Here is a 26,981-nt window from a genome sequence, read left to right on the forward strand (position 1 = left end):
ATACTTGTTATTGTGCTTCTGTCTTTCTGTGTCTTTTACTCTGCTCCATAAACTCCCTCAACGGGGCCGCTCGCTCTCTTTTCTTGATCGCCCTCTCACGGAGAACACTTCACTGTCCCGCTTCATTGTATGATTTCTGCCATGTCTCCACTTAAGTTTGACCATCTCTGTTATTAAGTTATGGGATTCTATAAGTAATTAGACACCTAACCGCTACTGCGCTCATGAAGAATGATAATAATAAGAATAATGCATATTGAACTGGTTTCATTAATTAGTGAGTTTATTTAAGGTAAATAGTTTATCAGTATGTCTGCAAAGCAGTTACAATGGTCAAACTACATTAAAACAGAATTGTCCCCATTCTTTCTTTAATTTACTAACATTAGATATTTTAATGAGATATGGTTTGCAAAACTAAAAATGTGCCTGAATAACGAATTTAGCAGTTGGACATAAAAGTCAACTGAGTGTCACTTGCAATGGCATTGTGTTTTTATTGTATGAACCTTTTACATTAAAAACAAGTTTTTTCCAGTTTAGAGCAATAGCCCCTCCAAATGTCTGTGCACGTCCCTGCCTATAGTCGCATGGCCTATGTTAAGAATTCTTAAACCCCGAGACCAGAATAAACTGAAAAAAGTCCAAGGAAGCTTATACAAATCAACATCATTTAATTAAACAAATAATGCTATGATATGAGATTTTGTGAGTGGAGGCTCTCTTCCCATCAGCTGTTGCCTGGCGCGTGGGGCGAGCGGAACTGGAAGAGTGTGATTCTTGGCTTGCTTTTCCTGTTGTCTTCTCCTATTGGCCGGCGTCGACGGGGGCGTGTCCAATGCAAATCCTGCCGTTTTTCTCTTTGAATGTTATAATATTCTAATGTCTGTGGTTATTTAAACATTCCCTAATAACAGTATTGCAGTGTCAATAAGTGAGAGTTGAAAGAGTCATTTTCAGATTTTAGGACACCACTACACTCTTAGCTTTTCAAATAAACCAAGACAGCACAGGTCTTATCAAATTCGGACAAACAGGCACTAGAGCTGGTACTGTTCGCTCTAGTACATTTAAAAAATAAATCTAACATTACAGTATGACTCCACTGAACACTGAACAGCACAGTTGCTCAGTATGCACATAGGGTTTGATCCAACAAATATTGACAGGTATGTGGGCAAGAGCAGTGAAGTAAAGTTGGCTGTGTGGGTGAGGACAGGGAGTATAAAACACAGGCATGCTGCTGCTGGTGCCAGTAACACCCGCTGCAACACACACTCACACACCGCTGTGCCACCTACCCAGATGAAAGTGTTGGCTCTGTGGCTCCTAGAGGCCCTGTGGAGGGTTATTGTTGCTATTTAAAGGAAAATAAGTCAGCAGCACGCATACCAGTGTGTACCGTACAGCATGGTGTGTCTGTTTCTGCAACACACACATGTTTTTCTTGGTGTTAATGATTATTTATGTTCCATATCTGAAGAGAATTTGTTTATGAGTGCTGTGTCAACTTGGAGCTTTTCAGTAAGAGCTGCTACATTCACACTGCGGCTGGATGCGCATAGGTCCACACACACACACACACACACACACACACACACACACACACACACACACACACACACACACACACACACACACACACACACACACACACACACACACACACACACACACACACACACACACACACACACACACACACACACACACACACACACACACAATCCACTGATGGGGGGAGAAACCACAGCCTTGGATGGTTTGAGAGTCTTGACACATTTCCACTGCAGCGGGCTAGCCCCGTTTAAGCATCCCTAAGCGTCCTCGCTCAGGCCTTGGGCTGCCTCGCTGGCCCTCCGAGGCTGTGGCGCATTCCCATTACAGTTTAGAACCTGGGGTAGCAACGCAGTGTAGGCGGGGAATCTGTGCAGAGACATCCTGGAACACTTTTACATTTCGAGTTGTTCCGTCGGGCTCCCGCTGGATTTTATCATCCCCAATGAGATGTCGGAACGTCGTCACGTCCTCGGTCGACCACGGTGTACTTTTCTTTGACGTTGCCATTTTTGTAGCTCCTCCGTTTACAAAAATGCTGTGTATAAAAATGCTGCAAGCTTGCTTCTAGATACATTATATATGCGACGCTAGGGATGATCTCGCGCGCGATCTCGTGGCGATTCTCTCTGACCAATCAGCAGTCGAGAGTGTTGACGTCACTATTTCAGCCCTGTCCCTGGCCTGAGAACCACAACTTTATGGGGCCGGAAAAAGAGGGAAAAAGTACCCGCTAGCCGGTGCTACGCTATATGGAAAGGCCACCAAAAACTGGCCTGGCCGCTTGAGGACGATTAAGGACGCTTAAACGGGGCTACCCGCTGCAGTGGAAATGCGCCATTAATGTCAACAACCACCACTAAAAGCACAAGTATTTGTGGCCGAGCCGTTTTAGATAAGCTAACGGCTACCGAACAGATTGACTGATATCATCATAACAGAATGTGCTGGCTGTACCGGTGACTGATGAGAAATGTTTTACAAATAAATAAGAGAAGGGGGAAATAACCAGGCACTGATGATAAAATGATTCATAGCAGAAGTGTGCAATGAAGGAATGAGAAAAAGGAAGAGGAGTTTTTTAGATTATTCACAGTGAGCAAGAAGCATGGAATAGAAGAAATATTGAATAAAGTGAGGGATTAATAAAGGAAAGTAAGACATTGAATAATAAATATAGGTTGTAGGACAAAACATGATGGATATATATCATAAGAATGGATTACAGTCATAAATAATGAAAAACATGCAATAAAAGGGTTAATCATACATAGAAAAACTGGTTCAGGGGAGTTTTAGTGCTTGAGAGTAACTTTTTAATTTGGCAAAAATTCAGAGACAGTTGCCAGCACCTGGCAAACAGCCAAACAAATAAAAACTCAGAAATGAAAAAGCAATAAAGCTTAGACTGTGATAAGATTAACAACAATCTTATTTGTACTGGTGTGGTGAGTAAAAAAAGCTTTTGTCTGATGAAATGTAATTTGATTTAGAAGCATGCAGCCATGAGTTTGGGACATTAGGAGAGCGGGGGTGCTGGAAGCTGCCAGGACCAGCTCTCTCACCCAGGACGCCCACCCAGGTGGCGGACGACAACAAAAACAAAACATGTAATGGATGTTATAGTCTATAAAGGAGACATTTTGCACTTAGCTTACTTCATGTTTTCTACAAATTGAAAAATAAGATTTGGTAAAAGGCTACACAGCATGCAAATTCGATTTGTAGCTCGTTATTTTCAAAATGCCTTTTAGTCCCGTCCCATCTTCCCTGATCTCAGTTCGCCTCCATTAACTCTTAATGAAATTATAAGGATTTCAAGTTTATTTATGTGAGGAGATTAGCTGGGAGAAGGGAAGCAAATATGCAACAGTTGCAAATATGGAGGCAAAGAAGACAGAAATGTTGGAAAAACATTTGAACAAATTGTTTAACACAAATATACTTATTTTGATAAATGATACAATAATTTGAAGGGCTGGAAGTATGAATGACCAAGTTGCAAACATGCAGGATAGAGAAGGAAAGAGGAAAGAACAATTGGTTCATTTAGTTTCCATCTCAGCAAAAGATAAGTGTATCAAATCTTTGTAGAACTAACAGTGTGATTTTGCTCAAACGAATGAATGCACAAACACTTACATTCAAACAGTAACATCAATGTCTTCATTCCCATCCTAAACGACGCCAAATGTTAGAAATATTCTATGCAAATATTGATTTTGTACTTATTAGACGTTGTTTATTCAGTGTTGTTGTTGATGTGGTGACACACAGTATGCAAATGTAATATTTGTAACTGACATTATATTAGGAGTGAATTTTCATCATAGAATAGCTGAAGGGTTAATGCCATTGCCTAACAACGAAGAGTTGTATCCTTTTCAGGGTCTTTCCATTTGAGTTGCCTCTTGAACCTAGGCAGGTATGAATTTATATTAGATCAAAGAAATACACATTTAACCCAAATCTCTTTTACAGCTGAATATGATCACTTAGCTGCCAAGACTGCATCATTCCAATAAGAAGCAGGCTGACCACACGTGTAAAGGACTGCCTGCTGGTTTATGTCTGTGCATCTGGTTGTGTTTGTGATAAAAGACGAAGCAGGGATGGAAGAAGTATTATTGTAGGGCAGGCTGAGAGAGGAGGAGTGATATAACTGTTGGGTAATGTCTGCTCTGAATTCATCCTGATACATTCTAAATCCAACCTTTTCAAAGCTAAAGATGGTCACTGGATCTTTATACTGTAAGGTATCATGTCACATTTCGTTTTCCATTGAACAGTCTTTAAACACTTCCAGAGCCCATACTGTGTTCGCTTTGGTGTTTACTTCCTGTTTGTCTTTTCTTCTAAATTCTCTGAAATTCAGCTCTCTTTCTGCATGGTTCTCTTTACTGGGGACAGTTTAGCCATCATGAATCCTAAGTTTTGTGCTCTCCACACAAATACAAAATAAATATAAAAACATTTCTTCAACAGCTTATTTTTTGGCAACGCTGACCTATACTGTAAATTGACCAGACTTATTTCTGCTGTTGATAAGACTGCATATAGTCCCTTGATCAGAGTTTCCTCCTTAAAAAATAGCAGACTGCAAAATGTTTGAAATGGACCAATCAGCTTGGAGTATTCAACTAAGGCTAAGCCATGTAATTATGGCATTGATTGCCTTTTAAGTGTTATAACTAAAAATATCAAGTGTGAATTTGCCTAAAATAATTTGTATAATACCATAACACTAAGAGGTTGCTGCAAATACAGTATTTTTCTGTTTTTTTCTAACAAAAGCTGTGAAATTAATATTCATATATTCATATTTTCATTTTATGAGTCTGTCTGTGATTGTGTGTGCGGGTGTTTGAGTGTGTGTGTGTCTGTGTTACGAGTGATTAGTGCAGCTAAGCAGAAATGTCAAATTTGTGTTAGTAGGTTACACGCTCAGCAAAGGCCAACCACAAGAGACCTGTCTGAAGTGTGTGTCTGCATCCAAGAAGAACGTTCACACAGGCATGCTTGAGTTTGTGTGCGCCCGTGGATTTGGGAAGATGAGATCTGGACCATGTCATTATGTGGATGCAAAATCTGGGCCATTAAAAACATTTTTACATCCCTAAGTGGAGGAGACAGTGTAAAAGAGAAGTGTTAGACATAGAAAGCTACTTGATTATACGCAGCACATACTTGAATTGCACGAGGGAATGAATCCAAACTTCTTCGGTATGCATATGTTTGTGTATTGTGTGTTTTCATGTCAGAGGGTGTGGGCAGAGAGCAGGACTCTGGAGACAGACTGTGTTTACATCAATGATACTTGCTGCTCAAATGTCAAATGTCACAGTTGATGGAAAATGTTTCCCTGCAGAATTTTAAATGTTAAGATGCTGAACATTCAACTTCCCAGAGAATTCACAACTGAGGTTGTTGCTAGTGTTTATATTCTGACTGATAAAAGAAAAGAAAAGGAAATGCTTCTCATGAACTATTATTTTTCTATTATGGAATTTTGACGATGTAATTTTATTTATACTTCTGACATACGTATGCTGTTTTTCCTATATTGTCGGCATACTACACAATGTAATTTTTTATTATATCTTCGACATACTATACTGCGTCTTTTTATCTGATATATTCAACATTCTATACTACGTTGTTTATTATGATATTGTCGATATAATATACTATGTTGTTTCTTCTGATATTTTCGACATACTTTGATATGCAGTCTTTTCTGATATTTTCGACATTCCGGGTGTTTCTCAATGTCGAGGAAGGCTCCTCCAGAGCCACTATTTCAAGGATGCTACGTCATCGAGTCCCGCCGAAGGACTGTTCCTATGTCCAGGATCCTTGGAATTCTACGGAGGCAGGCGTCCTTCGTTGCGGGAAATTTCGAGGCAGCACATGTATCCTCCGCGGTCTTAAAATCCCCACAATGCTTTGCGCACAGACCAATTTCCAAAATCTTTGGCGGAAATCACGCTCCATTTAAGGCGGGGCCTCGCACACCTGTTAGCCTGTTCCACCATTCTTCGTTTTCCGAGGCTAGGAAGGATTCTTGCCTCGCTTCTGAAGGACTTGACTCGGAAAACATGTCCTACCAAGGAAGCCTCCTCGACATTGAGAAACACCCACTATACTATGCCGTTTTTTATGATATTTTCAACATACTATACAACATCGTTTATTATGATATTGTCTACATACTATACAATAGTAGTTTTTTGGGATATTTTCAACATACTTTACTACTGTATGTCGTTTTTGAAATATTTTCCGACATACTAAACTATTTCGTTTTTTCTGATATTTTCGACATACTATCTCATCTTTTCAAAACTTAAAACAAATATTAATGTACATTATACTATACTATGGCTAGGTTTTTGACATGCTTTACCATATATACCATACTCCGACAAGTATAGTATGACTTTTTTCATCATATTTATCAGTATACTAAAACAACTAAATAAAACTTTTTTCATGATATCTTTCTATCATGATATTCTTGACATATAATTGTTCCAAAATAATATACTATGAGTTTTTTTATATCCTTTTAAATTACATTTTTCAAAAAATACTCATCTTAATCAAAGAGAGAAGTGAGGGTAACAGATTTGGTGCAGAACACCCTGAGAGGATCATCGCCCATATAATCTTATGATCATCCAGCCAGATCCAGCTTTAACACTTGACTGGTGGACAGCAGCGTGAGAATCGGGTCGGTCTCCAAAGGAGAAGAGCAATAGTGAGATAAAGAAGCAATGAACAAATGAAGGCAGGAGGTATGAGAAAAAAACAAGAAGAAAGAGGTGAAGAAATGCTGATGCAGAGAAATCACTGATAAGGGCTCTCCAAGCTAATTAAAGCGCTATAACCAAACTAGAATTAGGATGCATAGTAAAGAGGGCCAGATGGTCAGGGATGTAGGGCAGTCTATAGTGAAGTTTTAAATGCTTTAGGAAAAAAAAGAAAAACACCTCTTTAAATGTGTTTTCTTCTATCTGTGGTTTAAAATACATGGCTGCCTTAATACCCAATTCTTAAATGTGTTGATTTATATTGTGCAGACACCGCAACATTTTACACTTGTATTATTTCCAACTCTAATCTAGTTATCCCAAAAACGTCCCCATTTTCAGTCCAATATGATAAGCTCCAGGCTCATTATTTTATGCTTTAGATATATACAAAAAAGATGTTAACAGATGTTAAAAACGCAAATTGAAATACAAACACACACTTTTACTCAACTATTAATTATGAGCCATAATTATTTTTCCATGCTTAATAGAATTTGCATTATTCTCTTAACTGACAAACTTGCAAGAAGATATTGTTTTTCTATCAGTATGACACAAAACGACTCTTTTATGAGTGGGAGTGTTAAATATGCTGTAGGTCAAACATATGTACCCCAAGACAAATAAACACATACAAAATACACATGAGCAATACAAAATAAAGAACCAAATCACTTGTTATTTAGCCTTTATTAAATAATAATAACATTAAAAAAGAAATTCTTCTGTACAAAGTCTACAAACAACAGTTTGAGTTATCTGGCCAGTGCCGTAGGTTTGTGTGTGTACGGTACATCTTAATGCATTTGTCTGTGTGTGTGTGTGTGTGTGTGTGTGTGTGTGTGTGTGTATGAGTGTGTTGGTGTATTTATGTGTGTATCCATCGAGACAGAAGAGGTAATACTAAATGGACTTCAAGAAAGAAAGTGTTAAAGACAAGCGGGAGAAAGAGAGAGTCTGATGCGTGTTTCTAAATGACCTGGTGTTCGTTCGAGAGACATAATAAAAGAGCTCCAAGGCACTTGGAAAACAGTCCAATGAAAACGCAGTTAGATGGACAGAAAACCCTCAGTCTCTCTCGATTATATCCACTCCCTTTATCTCTCCTTATACGATCTTCTTTCCACACCTTTTTATGATCCCACTTTTCTTTTGTTTATTTCATCTCACTAGGCCTGTTGGCTTTATCCAAACAATACCGCTGAAAAGGAAGAGATGAGAGAGACTGGGGGAAACAACAAGTGCAACATGTTTTTCCCCCATATTGTCCTTCCTCTGTTATACTTTCTGTGTGTATGTTTTGTCTGGTTTGTCAGCTTTCACCTGTCCTGCTGACAGCCTCGTGTTATTGTCTGTCCTATCAGTCTGTCAGCCAGACACATTTCCAGGCAGACAATCACCTTTCTGTCACTGCAACTCCAGTTGTATCGATGAATGTTTTCATATAAATCAAATGACAAGTTAATCCAATGTTCAAGGCACATCTTTAACTGCAGATAGTTTACTTCAAATGCACGTGTTATTTTGACACTAAAGAAGTCAGTCTCCGACTATTTCCAATTCATGTGTATTTGTAAAAGTGTTTGAATAAGCATTCTGTCAACATTGTGTGTCTTTTTAAGGGCTTCAACAACTATCTTGAATGCATTTCCGCTGTTTTATACCCATATAATGTCAAATTGGTTGCTAGCTTGCCTTCTTCCTTGTTACACATTAGAGTTTCTGCATGCTTAGATGCTTGATACAAACAAGAGACATTGCTCCATTGCGCTACTAGATATAAAAACAGCTGCGACCATATAACCATAATATAACCATATAATTCCCTTGCCTCTTTCTTTCTTCCTGTCTAACTTATGTATGTGTGTATGTGTGTGTGTGTGTGTCTCCTCCTGTTCATCAGCAGCACTGGCACTCCTCGATGGCTGTCCTCCGATACAGCGTTTACTGTAGTTAGCTTAAGGCTCGATTGTGTGTCCAAGAAAGTCGACGGTACGATTTCCACTATCCTCCTTTAGTCATTTCCTTCTCCTTCCGTTTTTTTGAGCATCCTTCATTCAGGGGGGGTGACGCTATAAGAGCGTTGGATAAAAGGCAGGGTGATTTATCTCTCAGTCCATTCTCCACCCGGCCTCTTTTAACACTTGTTCGGACCCCCTGTGCACATACATAGCTCTTTGGCAATCCATAGGTTGCGATAAAACAATCACTGACATTTTGTTCACACAGTGTCTGTCCATCATTTGGGCATCATACAGTCTGAAAAGCAAAAAAATATAGATATATACCAAAGACAAACCCTAGAATACTGAATCTAAAGCACGACTCCATAACAGCATGTTAGATTTAAATAAACCTCTGATTTTCCGTCTTACATCTTCCTTTACCTTCCTTTGTAAAGTCTGATCAATGGAAAATGTGTGAAAATAGAAAAGGACTGAAGTAACAGTTAAGACCATGTAGTCCAACACAACGCTAAAGAAAGTCTAAAAATGGCGTAAGAGCTCTACAGGGCGGCTACGAACTGAAGCTGGCTTTTCTTTAACCTTTTTTTTCTCCAAACAGACACAACTCTAAAACATAACAAAAACAGTCACCATTACTCTTCTATGCCACTGGTTTCACAAAGCGCAGACCCGAGGGCAGACAAAGGAGCGAGCGGCGCCATGTGGCGGACTAATGGACTTTTGAAAGCCCCAGAACTCATATCTAAAACTCTTGGAGACAAATAAAAAGAAAATGTCCTTTTTAAATCTTTCTTTACCGTTAGATTCATTTCAGTTTGATATATTTTAAAACTTCTTTAGGGGGGGGATAGGCATTCGCTTGATATGTGTTGATTTCAGTCAAAAGTACCCACATTGAATGGTCCACTGGTGCTGAAGTCTTCACCAACAGTCTGGAGCTTTTTCATTTCAGCCACATTCAAATTAAAGCCAACGAGGACACAGTTCACATTGCCCATGTACCAAGTACCAGTAATGGGTACATGTCACATTTGAACACCTCACATAAGACTGTGCTGTCATTTTGGTCCAAACGTCCAGATTGTCACAGTGCTGCAGTCCATCAACATCCAAGCTTCATTCCAGTGGATGGTGGGTTATATTCTATGTTAGATCTGTCATTCATATTCATTCCTTCAATCATTCACAGGCTTTAAGAATCAAGCAGGCTCTCTCCTGCAGGCAGAGGAGATGCGGTACTGTGGGGAGGAGGGATTGGGATCAGGTGTTCCCCCGCTTTAGGCCTCGTCGGGAAATCAATGTTCCTACTGGCACCCAAAAAGGTGGGAACACTCCGGGTTGAATGTTTCCCCCTTTAGACATCAGAGCAGGATAAAAGGTAGGGGATTGAAATATCACATAGTGCTTCCTTTTCATATTTTCTTTGTCCAAACCGAGAACCAAAAGAACTTTGGCGAGGGATCTAGTTCCCTAATGTCTTCTTCCTTCTATTCATGCCTCTGAGCAGCACCTCTGCTGGTTGATCTTCACTTTATGCTTGATCCCGTCGTACAACTCAAAGTTGTAGTTCTCCAGCGTTGTGGAGGATCGCGAGGACAGCCCACTGTAGGAGCACGTGCAGTAGAGGAGCAGTCCTGCACACACCGCACCCAGAAGCACTCCCAGGGAGCTCATCACGATGATGGTGAGCAGGATGGGGTCCAGCGTGTACAGCCAGGCATTGTCCTTGTCTTTCTCCGACATCAGGGTGACGGAGGAGGGGTCCACATCGGAGGAGGACGGGGTGGAAAAGGACGACCAACCTGGGAAGACATAGTCTGGAGAGAAAACATGAAAACGTTAGGGAATACATAATTTAAACATGTTTATGTTTAGGAAGCATGTAAGTAATTATACTACAAATCATACTTCATTTCAAAGTGAGTCACACTGGTGTAATTGAGGCTTGTCCATGTGTTTTTCCTATCATTTTACGCAATCATTGGTTTTCATACACTTCCATTGACATAATTGTTGTTTGGCACCAAGGTTGAGTTGCTTTGATAACAAGTTTAATGATTGCATGCATCATTTAAATTAATAATCTTAACCCTCAAAGGTCTAGACGACTCAACAAGTTCCAAGAATACAGTAATTGAGAAATACATGGAGATACAAAAAACTGAAAAGAAGCCTCAACAGTATACATGTAAACACATAGGAATATTCCTTTACATTTAGTAAGTTTGACTTTTGTTTAATAGCACCACTGAGGTCACAAGTGACCATTAGGAAATAATGGGGTTGCACTGTATTATAATGGTCTGAGAGGAGTCAGAAATGGACAACTGACTCAATCAAACAGGAATAACTATCTGAAATTGAGCTAGCATTAGCCACTATAAGAAAAAGGTTATGCCATACAAAGTCAAGCTGTAGAAGCAAAAACGATTTGATTTGACCGGTCTTATACATTACATACTGTAGGACTTGTGTTTGAGAAGGATGTGGTATTTCTTTCTTCAACAGAAGAAAAGTCTCACTTTAACAAATGTATTCAACTGTATCAGAGGCAAATGTTCGTTTCAGTATCCCCAGAACTGTTGTTGTTATAGACTTCATTAGTTTGGAAACATAATAAAAATAATTAGTGTAAAGGAGCTCTCCGGTGTGTCTTGTGTGCACATCTAGTTGGCATAAGCAATCATGCTAATCCACTTAATGAATGTGTACACATGAACAAGCCAATCTGCAATTAAGTACTACATTTAGAGTGTTTTATGGCACGCACGCACGCACGCACGCACGCACGCACGCACGCACGCACGCACGCACGCACGCACGCACGCACACACACACACACACACACACACACACACACACACACACACACACATACACACACACACACACACACACACATACACACACACACACACAGGCAGTAAACAGACTTGTTTAGCGAGGTAAAGGCTGAGTACTCTTCTTGTATCTGTCAGGGGGGATGGGAGAAACACGGGATAATAACTCATGCATGTGAACAGACACAACTACAGAAACACACACACCGATACTGTTAACAGACACACATCCAAAGACCTACAGGAAGTAAAGTGTGATTGTTACAGACAGATGTTTTCTAGGTGCCCAGGAGGAAGCTGTCTGTCTCACTTTGCCTGCTACGAAACAAAAAAGAGGAGGAGAGGAAGCCCACATGCACACACAGATAGACACACTTTTGGATGCTCTCTCAGAGTCTTCCTATACACTCTCCCGCACACACACACACACACACACACACACACACACACACACACACACACACACACACACACACACACACACACACACACACACACACACACACACACACACACACACACACACACACACACACACACACACACACACACACACACACACACACACACACACACACACACACACACACACACACACACAGCAGAGATAGTCTGTCACTGTTGCCACAGGCTTGTTCTTGTGGAATCACAAGAAAAGCAGAGCCATGGGCATGCCTCTGCTTAAAGAGCTGTTTCACTATTATGTGGGTGACTTGTAAAACAAGCCAGTACAGCCTCAGGCTGAGAGGAGAGGAGAGGGAAGGAAAATATGGGACAGGTGAGGGGAGGGAAATAAAGGAGAGGTGAGACAAAAAAAATGAAATTAAAGGAAAGCAAAAGAAGGAAAGGAAAGGAAAGGAAGGGAAAGAGGAAAGGACACAAAGTTAAGGAAGGAAGCGGCAAGAAGGGGACTTTGAACCTCACCTCCATTGATGGATGTCTTCGGGTTGAAAACAGGATCCTTTCCAAAATCCATAGGCCTGGGATCTGTTGAAACGATACAGACAGAAAATATTATTAATCTCAAACATCCAGTCAAGTCAGAACTACTGAAAAGTGAAAAACCATGTTGTGATAGCATCATCCATTTGTGAGTACACAAGCTCTATTTGTAGGTGGAAATCAAACTATACAAACAGCTCAAAGAGTGAGTGGTCTTGTTTAAACGGTCTGAAGATATCAGGCTAGAGATTGCCTTTAAACCATGTTATGTCCATAGAGAGAAAAGGGGAAACTGAAGTGCGAAATGAAAGGACCCAAAACCGTTTCATAGAAAAATATCACTTTTATTACCTTCACATTCCCAGCAATATATTTTCTTTTTTATTCCAAGACCATGAAATTCAACAAGCTAAAATACCACATTATATTTCTGAGGCAGGCTGAAGTGCGTGGCGTTGAAGGGACTGGAAGCTAAATTCTGCTTCATTTCAGTTTTAGTCAAGGAAATTGATATTAAAGTCCTCAGGAAAAAAAAAATAGAGTAGTATCTGGGCAGCTACTGTAAAAATCATTTATTGCTGGGGCAAAGGATCCAAAAACATATTAAATGAAACCGTCATAGATATTTAAAGATAAGGGTTGAAAAACTAATTTAGTTGATAGGAAAAAGGATATGGAGCTTCATTTCCTTAGTTAGATAAGGTAATTTTCCTATGAGACAATCTTAACGCGGCATTCAGACAATGTCTCCTATAAACAGCTTTTACGAACTTCCAATACTTGTTATTTTGTAAATAATAACACTAAATTAATACTTTGAATGACACCTGCTATCTATGAAATTAAGATATTCGCTCATGTATTAAATATGAGGTAATTTCCTTGAAAAAAAGAAGTGAATCCCATCCTTTAAATGACACAAAATTGACTTCCAAATCCAATTATAGAATAAAATAAAAGAAAGCGACTCAATTGGATTTTAATGTTAATAACAGCGAACCAAGAAATCCTTTGCTAAATGGAGTGTCATCTTTCTCTGATGTTTTAGAATTTGCTTATTTAATTATTTGATTATGGGATGGAGTATGGGTGCCGCTTGGCTTTGTGTGTTTCTCTGTAGTTCAATATTTAATTAGCTTGAAGTGCGAGACAGTAAAATGCAGCGTGAGTCAAAAAGACAATCATAAAGTCGAGTTATGTCCCTCACAGAGTCAGAGTAGTAAATACAGTGAGGCGGCTGAAGCCAGGGACGAATGTCTAAGCACTTCAACGCTGGTTTTATTAAGCTAAACTAGTCACAGTTTAAGTTCAAACCAAGTTAATCCCTGGCTGAGGCCATGCTTCAGAATGATCAGTCAGATTTACATCACAAACAATCCTTCTGATCAATAAAAAAAACATTATTACAATAAGAAATCAAAAGACAATAACAACATCATTGAATCACTTAATAGAAATGTCGATTTTCGAGAAAAAAAATAAAACTGTAGATGCACTTAACCCCTAAAATGTGTGATGTCACATTACCAAAATGAAGTGACAAATTAGTAAAAAAGTGCTATATAGACTATATAAACTCCACATTTGACTGCAGATTATGAACATGACTTGAAATGATGTTTGTCTGAAACACCCAACAAAACAAAATAAGGTTGTCATGTTATTTAAAGGGGCCCTATTATGCTCATGTTTGTATTGTGTGCCTCTACTGTACCATACTTTAATTTTCAAAAAGTGCTTTATATATTTTCTTTTTCACTATCTATCTGAAACCAGAACCCAGTCTGCTCTGATTGGTTAGCTGGCAGACTCTGTTGTGATTGGTCAACAACTTAAAGATGTTCTGCCCCTTAGCCAAGCTAGCCAATAGGGGCATGAGTGTAACACATTGATGACACTGTGTCAGTAAACTAAGGAGTCAAGTCAAGACCCCCCTACTTTTTGATTTTAGCCTTTGCAGAGCATTCCCATGCAGACGAACCTATAAACACTACAGGAAAATGAAAAACCCCAAAAGCATAAAAGGGCCCCTTTAATTTAAAGTACTGCAGTTACTGAGCGGCACAGGCAATCAGTAGTGAAACAATCGATACTAAAGTTATAAATATGGCTGATCCCAGTAGTCACACTGCAAATTATAATATTTTCTGGAGGTCTCACTGAAATGTACTCTCCATGTAAGACTATACATTCGTACATACACTTGAAAGCATCTCATTTGTTCTGGTTGTGTTAATGTACAGTCTCCCAACAGACCCTCCAGGCTCTAGCTTCTCCTTTCTCACAGTCAAATGAAATCACCACAGGCCTTGACAAAACATTAAAGAACGCAAAAGAATCCGGATAACGCGGAAAAAGAGAGATGATTGGACGGACGCTCTTTGGACGACTGTTGAACACTTTCTAATGATCCTGGCCTAAAGCCCTCAGGCTAGGATCCTGAGAAGAATCATCATGCGGATCTGAAAGGAGATTAAAACTCCCCGTAGCCCCATTTGATCTCCACTCTCCAATTAGCAAAGAGAAGAATAAAAAGGGGGGGCTTTCTTTATTCGGGAAAAGACATGGATAGTTCTTTGGCACCATGCGCTGTTGCAGCGGGGACCCAAGGAACTGTTAGAGAGCTTTCACTCGTAGTATTTCTCCAGGACACAGAGAAGGAGGAGGCAGGGGGAAAAAAGGAAAAAGAAATGGCCGGAGGGCTAGAAATGCTTACTGCAGGGTTTTATGAATGCAATCAGCTCCATTAACTAATTAGAAATATTAAAGGGCTCCAAAGTAGTCTGTGATGGAGCAGCGAGAGGAAAGTGAGGGATGGCTGATTTAAAAGTGTGGCATGAAGACAAGCCAGCACATTTTCCAAATCTTGCAAAAAACTTTGATGGAGGGAAGGAGAATGAAAGGGGGAAAAAGTGCATTGGTAGCACAACATAAATACAGTAATATATCATTCCTCCATTAGAATTTGGGACCCACATTGATTGGGTTACAGCGCAGGGCTGCTAGATTGACTCATAGAATGTGTAAATCACGCACAAGTCGATTGAAATGGAAGGCAGAGGGGATGGATGTGCGAGCATAAAATAACGAGAATACAAAACGAGACACAATTTGAGGAAACACGTCAATATGGAGAGATGCAGAGTGGTTTCTGAACATGCATGCAACTATTGGAGTGACTGCATTTTCTCTGCTAACACTGGTTTACGTTTGTTTGAGAACATGTGTGTCTCTCCATCGCTCTGTCTATTCTGCCAAAAGACTTCTTTCATCTGCTTTTGTGTTTGAAACAACCTGCCGTCCTCCTTCAATCCAAACCCGACCTGCCTCCCCGTTAGCCTTCCTCTCGGAGTAAAAAATAAAAAATCTATCTTTAGAGAAATATTTTTTTTACTTCTTTCAACTTCCTTCATCTCTGGGCGCATTCTGTGGAGGCAAAGGGGGCTCGCTCAATGGGCCCTTTTCCTCTGAGAGAGTTTGCCCTCCTCTCCTTTCTGCCTCTCATTTTCTCTCCTGTGTTTTTTTTGCTGGGAGGATTTGTGATAAAGGGAGGAGAATAGGAATAAGCAGGGTTTTGATTAAAAAAAAAAGGCTAGGAGATTTGTGCATGAACAAAATGATGTAAAGGAGTAGCCTACAACATAAGATGGTGAACTGCTGAGAAATACTACAGTGACAACCCTAACCCTAACCCTTGATTATTTTTCAACCAAAACCAAGCAAATTCATTAAGTTTTGTTCATGCTTTGGATAATTTCCACATGACATTCTTAATATCTTCGATTTCCTATCCATATACCACTTAACCTTGAAGACGGGTGCTAATGAGGGAAACACGTTTGCCGTTGCAAAATTTGACATAACATTAAAAGTCAAGGAAAAAGTTGTTAAGATCATCCCAGTGAACACAATCCACATAACTGTTGCCTTAAAAACAACAGCCAGTGAGTATAAAAATAAACATTGAATAACTATTAAACATCAAAAAGCACATGGAGGCATACTGTAATAGTATGTGATAACAAAGCAAGAAAATATATTCAATTCACAACCAGTACATTACTCCACTTTTTTATATTAAGATTCACAGTAAATGTAAGAAATTGTCAGAATGAATCATCAAAGCCTTCAAAATAATCATTATCAAGAAGCGAAAAAGTGCTAATGGTACTCTCGACATTGCAAAAATGCATCATGGCACACAAGTTTATACTAACGTATCTGTCAACGTTGGAAATCATGAGAAAAGGCAAACAAATAAAGTTGGATGGATAATTAAGTAGACATCAAGAAATAAGTTTGATTTTGAAATACCATGGTGAATGAAAGGAATAGAAGCAAAACTGTGCAGCCACAACAAATATTTTCACAATATATTAAATTATCAAAGGAGAAAACAAAAATATTTACCAGGTGTAAAGAATTTCAACTTGCACAGACTTCAAACTGCATCTTAAGATACTCAATACATTTAGGATTTGTTTCATTCATTCCGTCTAATGTGTGCAGGACATACTCAGGTTGAACATTAACAGACACAGGCATTGGATTATCTATGAGATCAAGGCAAAACAGTCCATTCATACTCCTATTTGACACTGAGGCACAACCTCGTTCTGGAGGTGAGGAGGTAATAGTTTTAAAGCACGCTTTAAGAAAGGCATATCAGGATGTAATGAAAAATGCACTCGGGGCTTGACGCAAGACTCAATTATTAGCCACTTAAAAGTTTCCGAAGTGTCCGTGCATATGTATTCGAGACTGTGTGTTGCAGAGAGGAATTGTGTCTAGGTCTGCAGGATGCGACTTAAGCTGTCTCATCCTATCTACCTTGCCGTGTAAACCAGACAGAGAACACTGATTCCTCCTTCACCACCCAAGGTGGATCTGTAGCCTTCTATCTGTCACGGCTGGACGGGCAGCACTAATTCTATCCGTACTTCTTCCCTTTTTCTGTTCTTAATCTGTCTCTGTCACTCTCGGTCTCTCAAAGGCTAGTGGACAAATAAGCAGAGGCTTCATTCTGCCCCAGAGAAATAGCCTTCTCTCTTTTAATGCAGCACACATTGTGACTTCTATCTCCGTGTACCTTTGTGTAAATCCCTTCTCGGTTGGAAAGGTTATTTGGAGGCAGGCAGTGTCCAAACGGCAGCCAGATATATCCTACTTTGACATTTGTAAAGGAGGGAAATATACTGTTACAACAGTTACAATGTACACTACATGTGTTATGTCCACAGTCAAGGTGCAGCTGTAGAAGTCAGAATTCTCTTAAGTACATCAAAAAAGTAATCAGGCCCTGATCAGCCATCATAATTGGCAATTTAAGTTATTTCATCTACTCTCCCTGATGATGGTAAAGCCAGGATTACATTCTGCGAGTGTCAGCCAACAATATAGTTTTATCAAAAGTGCATGCTGATCAGACAATCAGATCAGTCATCAGCAACAGCAGTGTCTCTCTTCCATGTAGATCAGTGAAGAGTGCCGATTATGAATACTGCTGTTGAGGGAGATTTCACTCCCTTTCATCGCTTTATTTGACAAAGCAATCCAATCAAATATTATCATTCACATGGTGTCCGGTTGTTTTCAGCACTGGGAGTCATAGCTGTCGTCTTTATCCATTCTGATGGTGAGCATGGGGTCAAGGCTCGGGCTCGGTCCAGTAGCTGGATACAGGTGGTTTTGGTTGGGGCTCTGGATGCGATTATAGCTGAGATTTTGGTTCTGGTAGCAGTTTTGGTGACCTTGCTGATTGGGTTGCTGGCTGTTGTGGTACGTCACTGAATGATGGTGACCAGTGCTGGACTTCTTTGGCGCCCAGTGGTACCGATGGCAGCACAGTGTCACCACCACGGTTACAATCACCAGCAGTAAGAGAGCGGCGACTCCTGCCAACACATAGTACCAGTAGGTGGGGACAGGCTGCACCGCCACTGTGTCTACTGTGGGCTCCATCCCAGACATGGCACCCCCTGGAGGGCAGGAGGACACATTACTGGTTGGCACTATGGACCACGGAGGCAGGCATGCAGGCCGCATTGGAAAGGAAAGTTTGTTTATTGTCTAATTGACTCTTCGCTAAAAGCCCCTAGATAGTGTTGGTCAAATCATAGCCTAGCAACCATAGCTCATAACTAGCAGGGCAAATCTGGCAAGCTTTGGATTCCTCTACATGCTGAATTTGTGTTGAGCTGCAGTTAAAGCAGTACTCAACCTTTTATGAGTTTGTAGGGTTATGTGGTTTAGTAGCCCTCCCAAAATCCAAAAGCAAAGTATAAGGAATGGATTAAACAAAGTGTCATTTAGTATTAGCTAATCAGGCTTAGCTAACTAGGTCTACTATTGCTAGAAAAAATGATTGCTTCCTGGGCTCACAAAAATAAATAAAAGTAAGTTACTAACACAGTTTGTGGAGTTAAGTTTGAAAACTAAACAGATTTATGTTGGAATGTCTCACTTCTCATCTTTACCTTTTGTTCTTGAAATACTAGCATTTTCTACACGGATCATCATCGGGTTAGGATGAGTACTTTTGGCCATGTACATTGAGCTTAGCCCAGTTTTTCAAAAGTAAAATATCAATATAGCCATTGTGCATGTTCAAAAACACCTTTACAGGTTTCTTATTTTAATATAAGTCAGCTGTGGACAGCACTTTAACCAACTAATGATGCTAACGTTAACTTAATTAACAGCTGATCAAATCCGCCATTTTAGCCGCCATTGATGAGTGACAGCTAGAAACGAGAAGCTTTTTCTAAAATCAAGGGGCTATTGTTTCAAATTAACCAATAATTGCATTGTTAATTTTACATTGACATTAAAGTAAATTGCATACAGAGCATGAGAGTATGGAAAGCTTGACAGGCCTTGTAACAGTAACTTAGGGAAATGGGCGAATGGTCAATTAGTGCAGCAGTGAGCTAAAAAGTATTGTGCCTGGCTGGTACTCAACAAAAAATAATATGTAAGATCAACAGCAGGCATACAAATGATTTAGCTTCCAGATTTGGCTCACTTTCCAAACATTTAAACATCCAATTGCATTCAATCTAAAGTCGCCTTCAGTCTTCATTCTTCAGAAAAAAATGCAAACGTCACAAGCATTAGCTGCACATTGACACGCAGAGGCTCATGCGATACGTTGGACTCGATCAGAGAATGCAAAGCCTTGATAATGCAGAGACTGGCTGATTTGGACAAAGGGTGGGGAGTTTCGAGTAGTTGTATTCGAGAGAATGCAGCTGCTTTTATCAGGGTAAGATGGCATTAAAGGGAGTTGAGTGGAGGAAGAAAGAGAGGGGAATAGGGGAAATCAGAGAGAAATTACAGGGGTAGAGAAAGGATAAGAGAGAAGGCTTTACAGGAAGAAAGAAAGGGTTGAAGTAGAGAGGGGTAGCAGAAAGTGAGGAGAGAGGGTGGGAGGGAGGCGAATTGAAGGCAGAGAGCTAATCCTGCCATGATATCTTTAATCCTGCATTAGAGGGTTTGTCTGAAACTTCAATACTCTGTCAACTCACTGTGAAAGAAACCCGCTGAGAGAGAGGTCGGGGAAGAAAGAGACACAGAGAAAAGAACGGAAGGATGTGAAAGAGAAAAAGAAAGGACGAAGGAAAGAGGAAATAGAGACAGGGCAACTACAGTAGATGGAGAGGAGAGAGCAATAATGGGACAAAGGAAGGAGAGGTGCAGAGCAAGACAGGAGGAAACCAGTGAGCTTCATCTTTATTTTTTAAGTTCAGACATACTCTTTAAGGATTTAAAATAGCTTTGATTGTAAAGCTGGGCTCTAAGCAGCCTGCACAGAGAGGCTTCCCAGCAGTGGATTAAGACACGGATGATTTCTAGGGTTTCAAATCAAATCAAATTGACCGTTACTTTGCTTTTTACGGAGGGATCTGGGGAACAAGGGGAGTAATTTCTCAAGAGCACCACTCCTTAAAAGAGCTAAAAAAGTGTGGCTTTCGAGGAACATTGGTTACTAGAGTTTCTGAATCGCGGAATTACTACCTTTCTCATTCAAGGTCTGACACTTCACACACTGAATCTGTCCTTTTCTGAATGGTATACTTCAAAACATGGATCTATAACTACTCTGTGTAGTCCAACTGAAGGCAGAATTTGCTTCTTTTCTCCATTTGTGTGTAGCATGATTGCTCAATGTGCCGCCAGTCTTTTTCTTTCAAGAAGCCAAATGCCTCCTTGGTTGCCATAGATACAAAGAAACCCAACAGTGTGGCACACTGGTCCCCGTCACACCATAATGAGACTGCCATTGTTGTGAAATGAGGATCATGATATCAGGCTATAATTAAATATTTCATTTAGAATCTGGTCTCCAGTCCTCCTGAAGGTTCTCCCTTAATGCGATTTTGGGTCAATTGATTTATTTTATTAAATATAATTGTATTCGTTTTTCTCCACTGGGCACATGTCATTTCATAGACGAAGATTATAGGAGGATTATAAGAAAATACAATTACAACCTTGCCCTGATCCTTGATCACTTTTTTCCTCCTCACATTTGGATTAAGTCAGTCTTTAAATTAAGTGAATTTAAATAATTGTTCAATTAATTTCTCTTTGTATGCTTTTATCACTTAAAATCCAGTTTCAACCCCCTTTCATCTGAGTAATGTTGGTAAAAAACACAGAAACCCTGCTTGTCCAAAGCCACAACACAAACACTAACTCTAATTATCCACATCAAATATCAAAACCAAGGCACTTCTATATAAATCCTCTTATATAGGAAGTATTAGTTCGAGATCACTTTTCAGCAGGCGTCTCGCAGGAGACATGTAATCCTTAAGTCCGGGGCTCAGTCTCATAAAAACACACGTATGCAAGAACTGACACTGTTGTCATGCTGCGAGTCATATGATACCCGCACAGAATTCAATAATCTGAGGAACTTGCGAGCATTAGGTCAAATACTTCAGGGTTTTGCTATTTTAGGGAATGGTATTTTAGACGTTATTAAATTGTATTGTGGTGAACAAAACTAAGTGCTGCTTAAGTATCCCACAGTATTCAAAGAATGTTTTTGATCTATTCACACACACACACACACACACACACACACACACACACACACACACACACACACACACACACACACACACACACACACACACACACACACACACACACACACACACACACACTCACACACACACACACACACACACACACACACACACACACACACACACACACTCACACACACGCACTGAAATGACTGAATAGAGCACACAGGATCTGTATTATGGACCTAAATCAACCAAATGTTGCTGATTGTTGTGCTTTAGCCCCCAGGTTCAAAACAAAAGTCTGTCCCAGAGAGTGATCAAAAGGAGTAAATAAATAGATTTGATCTTAACCATGACAAGTCTTGATATAGTGCTCAGATTGGGCAAATACATACTTTTTTTTGGTATGTCGTCCAACTTTGTTATCATTCCGTGTCACTAAAGCTGCGTTCACACCGGACGCGATGCGAATATTCGCTTCGCTCTAATCGCTCCTATCGCATCGCTCTAAACACTCAAGTTTCACTGCGGCTGTCAGCTGTGTTTACTCGCATCATTCAAACAAGACGCGCTGGCTCGGGAGCTACAACTACAACAAAATGAACATATTTGACTGTGATTAAATTATAATACACGTTTCTAAATGATGCCGAAGTAACAACATACTGATACCGGTTAGTAAAAACCATGAATTAATGCTTTGACAAGTCTGCAGACAAGACGGCAGGCGAAAAACATTTTTAAATGCTTGTTTTCTGAATGGAGATTGGATCGATCAGGCTAAGCCTAAACGGCCTACAGACATAAATAAACCAGCGACTGTATTCGCCATGACACAGATAGTCTGTGGTTTGTACTTATTTAACGTTTGTCCAGTTTCTGAACAGATATTTGAAACTTTGAACTTTGAAAATAAGTAGCATAATCTACCTACCCCCTTTATATCTGCTTTCAGAAAGGTCTATTTGAGGATAAAGGATATAAAAAGGTATGGTGAATAGCTCTGAATTTAATTCAAGTGGGAGCACCATCTTGCTGGGCAAAGTTAAACTGTAGATTGAGGTGAGAAGTAAGAAGTAATAACATCTGGAAACAAAGGTAAGAAGGGAATGAAAACCAAATATTTGAGGTTGAAGTAAAGAATCAGCAAAAAGTAGGAAGAGGCAAAATAGATAGATTGTATGAGAAAGGCTCCTTCTATGGTGCCGAATGAAGGAATGCAGAGAAGCTTACTTGGTGATTGCAAATCAGCAACACATAATCAATGAGGTGCGAGTGTGCTGTTCTCTACAATTAAGAACACGTTGGGATTGACTGAGCTCAGGACAGCAGAGGCAGGTTCTGCCCTAATCCTTTTAGACTAATGAAAACAAGAGAAAAGGCAAGATGGAGACTTTTGGACTTTGTTTGAGCAGTTCACCAATAAACCTTCTTTTCCTATGTCACCTTTGAAGTAATTTACCATACGAACAAACAAAATGAACAATGTTTCAGTAATTGACTGTGGGTCTGAGCACACTCACTGTATTCAATACCTACACACAACAAGATCTCACATACATGGTACCACGAAAGACTTGTATTGGTATGTGCAACCCTAACCCTAGCCCTGGTACTCAGTCTGCCAATGTTGTTGCTGCTGCAGTAAACTATCGCGTGGAACTATTTGTTTATGTAGTGGAAAATAGTATTTCTTTTCACTGAGGAACCTACCAAACTACTCAACCAAGAGTGTCAGCCCAGCATGCAGGGAGTCATGCTGGAACAATGCAGTGGATCCATTCCATCAAGTTGCAACATTGTCACCATATCTTTCTTAAATGTGGCAAGAGTCTACATCCATCCAAAAAGGTAAATTAACTGACAAAGTCCCACACTTTGTATGAAATGCATAGTTATGTAGATGCATCATTCAAGTAAGACACCAGAGTTGGATTCTTTTGAAAACGTTCTCAGTTAGAATAAGTGTGGTTTGTGTATATCTAGCTGTTTGTAACACATATAATGCACTTTCAAGGTCGCTCAGGGTCGGTGCAGTTGCTGCGAGCTGAGCTAAGCAACAAGCAGAAAGCACAGACATTTTGCACAGGAAGTACACATGGAAGAGGAAGAAGAACTTACTGGTTATGCCAGGAGTTAAGGCAGGTAAAGGCTCTGTAGGAGAGAGAGAGAAAAAGAAATATTATTGATGAAAGTTAGTAGTTGTAATAAAGCAATGAAGGTATAAGGGCTGCCGTAAACCAATGTGAGATCATCTTAGTTGGTGATTAAAATGTAGATGACTCATACTGGGTGTGAGTTCAAACATTAACTCTCCTGTTCATGGGGACTTTTTCAATGTTTTTATACTCAACGTTGTCATTAATATAATAAGGTAATATCATATCTGTTATATTTATATATATTGTGCATTTTTTTCACTTAATTTCATCTTGGTGCTTACATTTGTACATTATTGTTCAGCATAAGAGTGAACGCGAAGCATCCACAAGCCCCTACAGGTCCAGAATGAGCTAAACCATAAGGATAAAATATGATGCATGACAAGACTTTGATTAAATGCATTTGTTTCATTCTAAAGTAGCATTTTACAATATGAAATACAGCACCAAATACATCATCCCTAGGATTTGCTTGGTCTCAGTGTACGGTGGCATATTTCCATGATTAAATTGACATTGAACAACTATATTTCTGATGATTGTTAACAGAAATGCATTTCAGTACAGCTGAATTGCAAAATTGCAAGACGCCGCACTGTTTTGCAAATGCACTTGTTTCTTCTTTTGGAGAAAATCAATAAAGATTTGTTGAGTTCCGACATAATATAGGAGTCTAAAGGCCCCATACATCTTCCTGGATGACAGTCTTTCTTACAAAATGGAGAGGAAAACAAATAAAATGGGCTGGAAGAGAGAAAGCGTGTCCTCCCTGAATGTCTCTATGTCTTTGTGTGTCAGTCATTGCAGACTTGCTCACACTATAAAATATTTTTGCTTTGTCATTCTACGTTTCGCCCTCCCGAGATTGCTCTCTATTTTCTTAAGGTGACAAACAAATGTTAATGGCAGCAGACATGTTGGGTAGAGAAGAAGAAAGAAGTGGGTGGATGAGAGATGGAGGGTGAAAAGATTGAAGAGACAGGAAATAGAGGACTGGGAATGAAGGCTGGAGGTAAGTTTAAGGGTCATGGGAACAGGGACTGAAATGTACTGCTGTTTATTATTTGCCGGAGGATACATCATCTATTATGAAAGTGAAAGGGAGATGAAAAAGAAGAGAAGCGCAGAGGAAAACGCAAACAGAATGGCAGCACAAGTAAAGAAGATGCAACAGTGGGTCGAGAGAATACGTTGTTGTTCCTTCGCCTGTTGCATGTCTCCTATTAGATAATCATAGTAATATGGATGTATGCAATACTGAAACGAGACACTTGATACATTTAGTAAAGAAATATTGGCATAAGAAAATCATACCAAATGTAATATGGGATAACAGTCGAAAATAAATACTATCTAGTTAAGACCATTGACCAAGAGTCATTTCAAAAATTCAGGAGGTGTACCAGCAATTTAGTATCATGCTTCCATAAAGTAAGGGGATTTGTGAAGGACGAGTTGAAATAAGGCCAAGATGTCCTGACTTAAAGTTCCAAGACAGATTAAGACACTAAAGATGGTGGATCCTACAATTCCAATGATGCAACTGGACATCATTTTTCAATAGACCCAATCCACCTGGTTAAAGCCTTAAGGGAAAAAACCCAACCCGGTACAGTACAGTTTTTACGTGCTAAGTGTTATTCCTCATGACTAAATCTATCTGTATTTGTGAATCAGTAAAACTCCCAGATTTAACAAATATACGCTATGCCTTATTTCAACATAGTATGAGCCGAAGAGGTGACCAACAGGGCAATCGGAGACCTTGCCTCAATGTTATTGTGGTTGGTAAGACCTTAAAGGAAAAATAAGTTGGACAAAGATAATTCAGATTCACACAAGGCTCAATTTAACAGGGTTGAAAGAGAACCAGCTTGAAGTGTTTTAAGCTTGTTATGTTCGTGTTTTGCTATCAACGCACTACTGTGGTGGTCATTACATGACCTTCTACATTAGTGTGTGTGTATGTGTGTGTGCTCACATCAGGCTCACTATCCTGCTGTGCGGAGAGAAAGGCTGTGTCGCTACATTAAATGATAACAATATTCCCATTACTTCCCAGAGAGAAGAGTGTGGGTGTGTGTGGCTGCATGGGTAAGAAAATTATGTATGTCAAATGGGGAAATATGTGAAGGATTTAAAGGCTAATCTTGTGTCTAGTCTCTGTGTTTCAAGTAAGTCTGCATTTTTCTGACAGTAATAACAAAAGCTTCCATAAATGAAGTCAATCAGTAACAACAGCAGTCTCGATGGCCGGTTTGTGTGTAAGCAAAGAGAGAGAGACAGGCAAACACATAGTCTCTCAAGCATTTTTCCCACAGAATAACTACATGCACAAATATAGTGGATGAAAGACAAGGGATAGGGAAAGAAGAATGAAAGAAAGAATCATAAAACGGTGGGAGCTAGAGAGAGGGAGATATGAAACATAGATTAGAATCCATGCCCAAAGGCCGTTTGTGGCCCACTTTCTTTTTTTATATATATATTTCTTTATGTATGTGTGTGTGTCTGTGTGTAAACGAGAAACTTTATGAGTTTTATCCCTTCTCTTTCGCTCAACCGGTCTACTATGAAAGCAGTAGGTTGTGAAGGAGAAAGAAAGACAGACAGATGGACTGAATGTCTGAGCTTTTACTGAGTCAATGATAAAAGGAGAGACAAGTATACAGAAAGGTTACAACACTTACGTGTGCACTCCTCCAGCTCCATGCTGCTGCTCATGTGGATGTTATCTATTCTGATGTGTCCTCTAGTTGGGTGATCAAAAAAGCCCTCGAACGCAACCTAGATCATAGAAGAAGAGAGACATGTTACAACAATCTTTCTTTACCCCCATAGTTGAATCTCAGCATATACAAAAGAATAAATAAAAGATTGATAAGTTATAACTTGATATGGAGAAAAAACATGGAAGGAAATGTATATTTACCGGAAACCAATGTTTTTATTTACACCTACCCTTTTTTACAATGCGTTTTTTGTTGACATACTGTATACTCTCATTGATGTACATTATATACTCCCAAAAGGTCACAAACAAAAATCAATAATGCAACCTAAGTTTTTTTTTAAAATACATTTTAAATGAAGGCAAATGTACTTATTTCTTGATGCAGTGTGGAGATATTATCTTTTTTACTTTATTGATTAATAATGA

At 39.6% G+C, this 26,981-nt stretch overlaps 1 protein-coding gene across 3 annotated transcripts in view; it reads right to left on the reverse strand.

Annotated features, from left to right (window-relative positions):
* Positions 1 to 7,543: 7,543 nt before the first annotated feature.
* The window catches only part of LOC307028848 (neuropilin-2-like), a 109,080-nt gene continuing 89,642 nt past the window's right edge, over positions 7,544 to 26,981 (reverse strand). Inside the window, exons 15-18 of one of the 3 annotated variants that reach the window (XM_079664196.1) lie at positions 26,512 to 26,608; positions 23,781 to 23,813; positions 12,604 to 12,666; positions 7,544 to 10,656 (exon numbers count right to left, since the gene is read on the reverse strand). In XM_079664196.1, the coding sequence (XP_079520322.1) occupies positions 10,331 to 10,656; positions 12,604 to 12,666; positions 23,781 to 23,813; positions 26,512 to 26,608 (519 nt within the window). In that variant the 3' untranslated portion in view covers positions 7,544 to 10,330. Of the gene's footprint in view, positions 10,657 to 12,603; positions 12,667 to 13,871; positions 18,600 to 23,780; positions 23,814 to 26,511; positions 26,609 to 26,981 lie in introns of those variants that run through there. The other 2 variants (XM_079664197.1, XM_079664198.1) reach the window with 2 other exon arrangements.

Source organism: Notothenia rossii (genome assembly GCF_949606895.1).
Source record: "Notothenia rossii genome assembly, chromosome: 2".
In the NCBI taxonomy this organism is placed as follows: domain Eukaryota; kingdom Metazoa; phylum Chordata; class Actinopteri; order Perciformes; family Nototheniidae; genus Notothenia; species Notothenia rossii.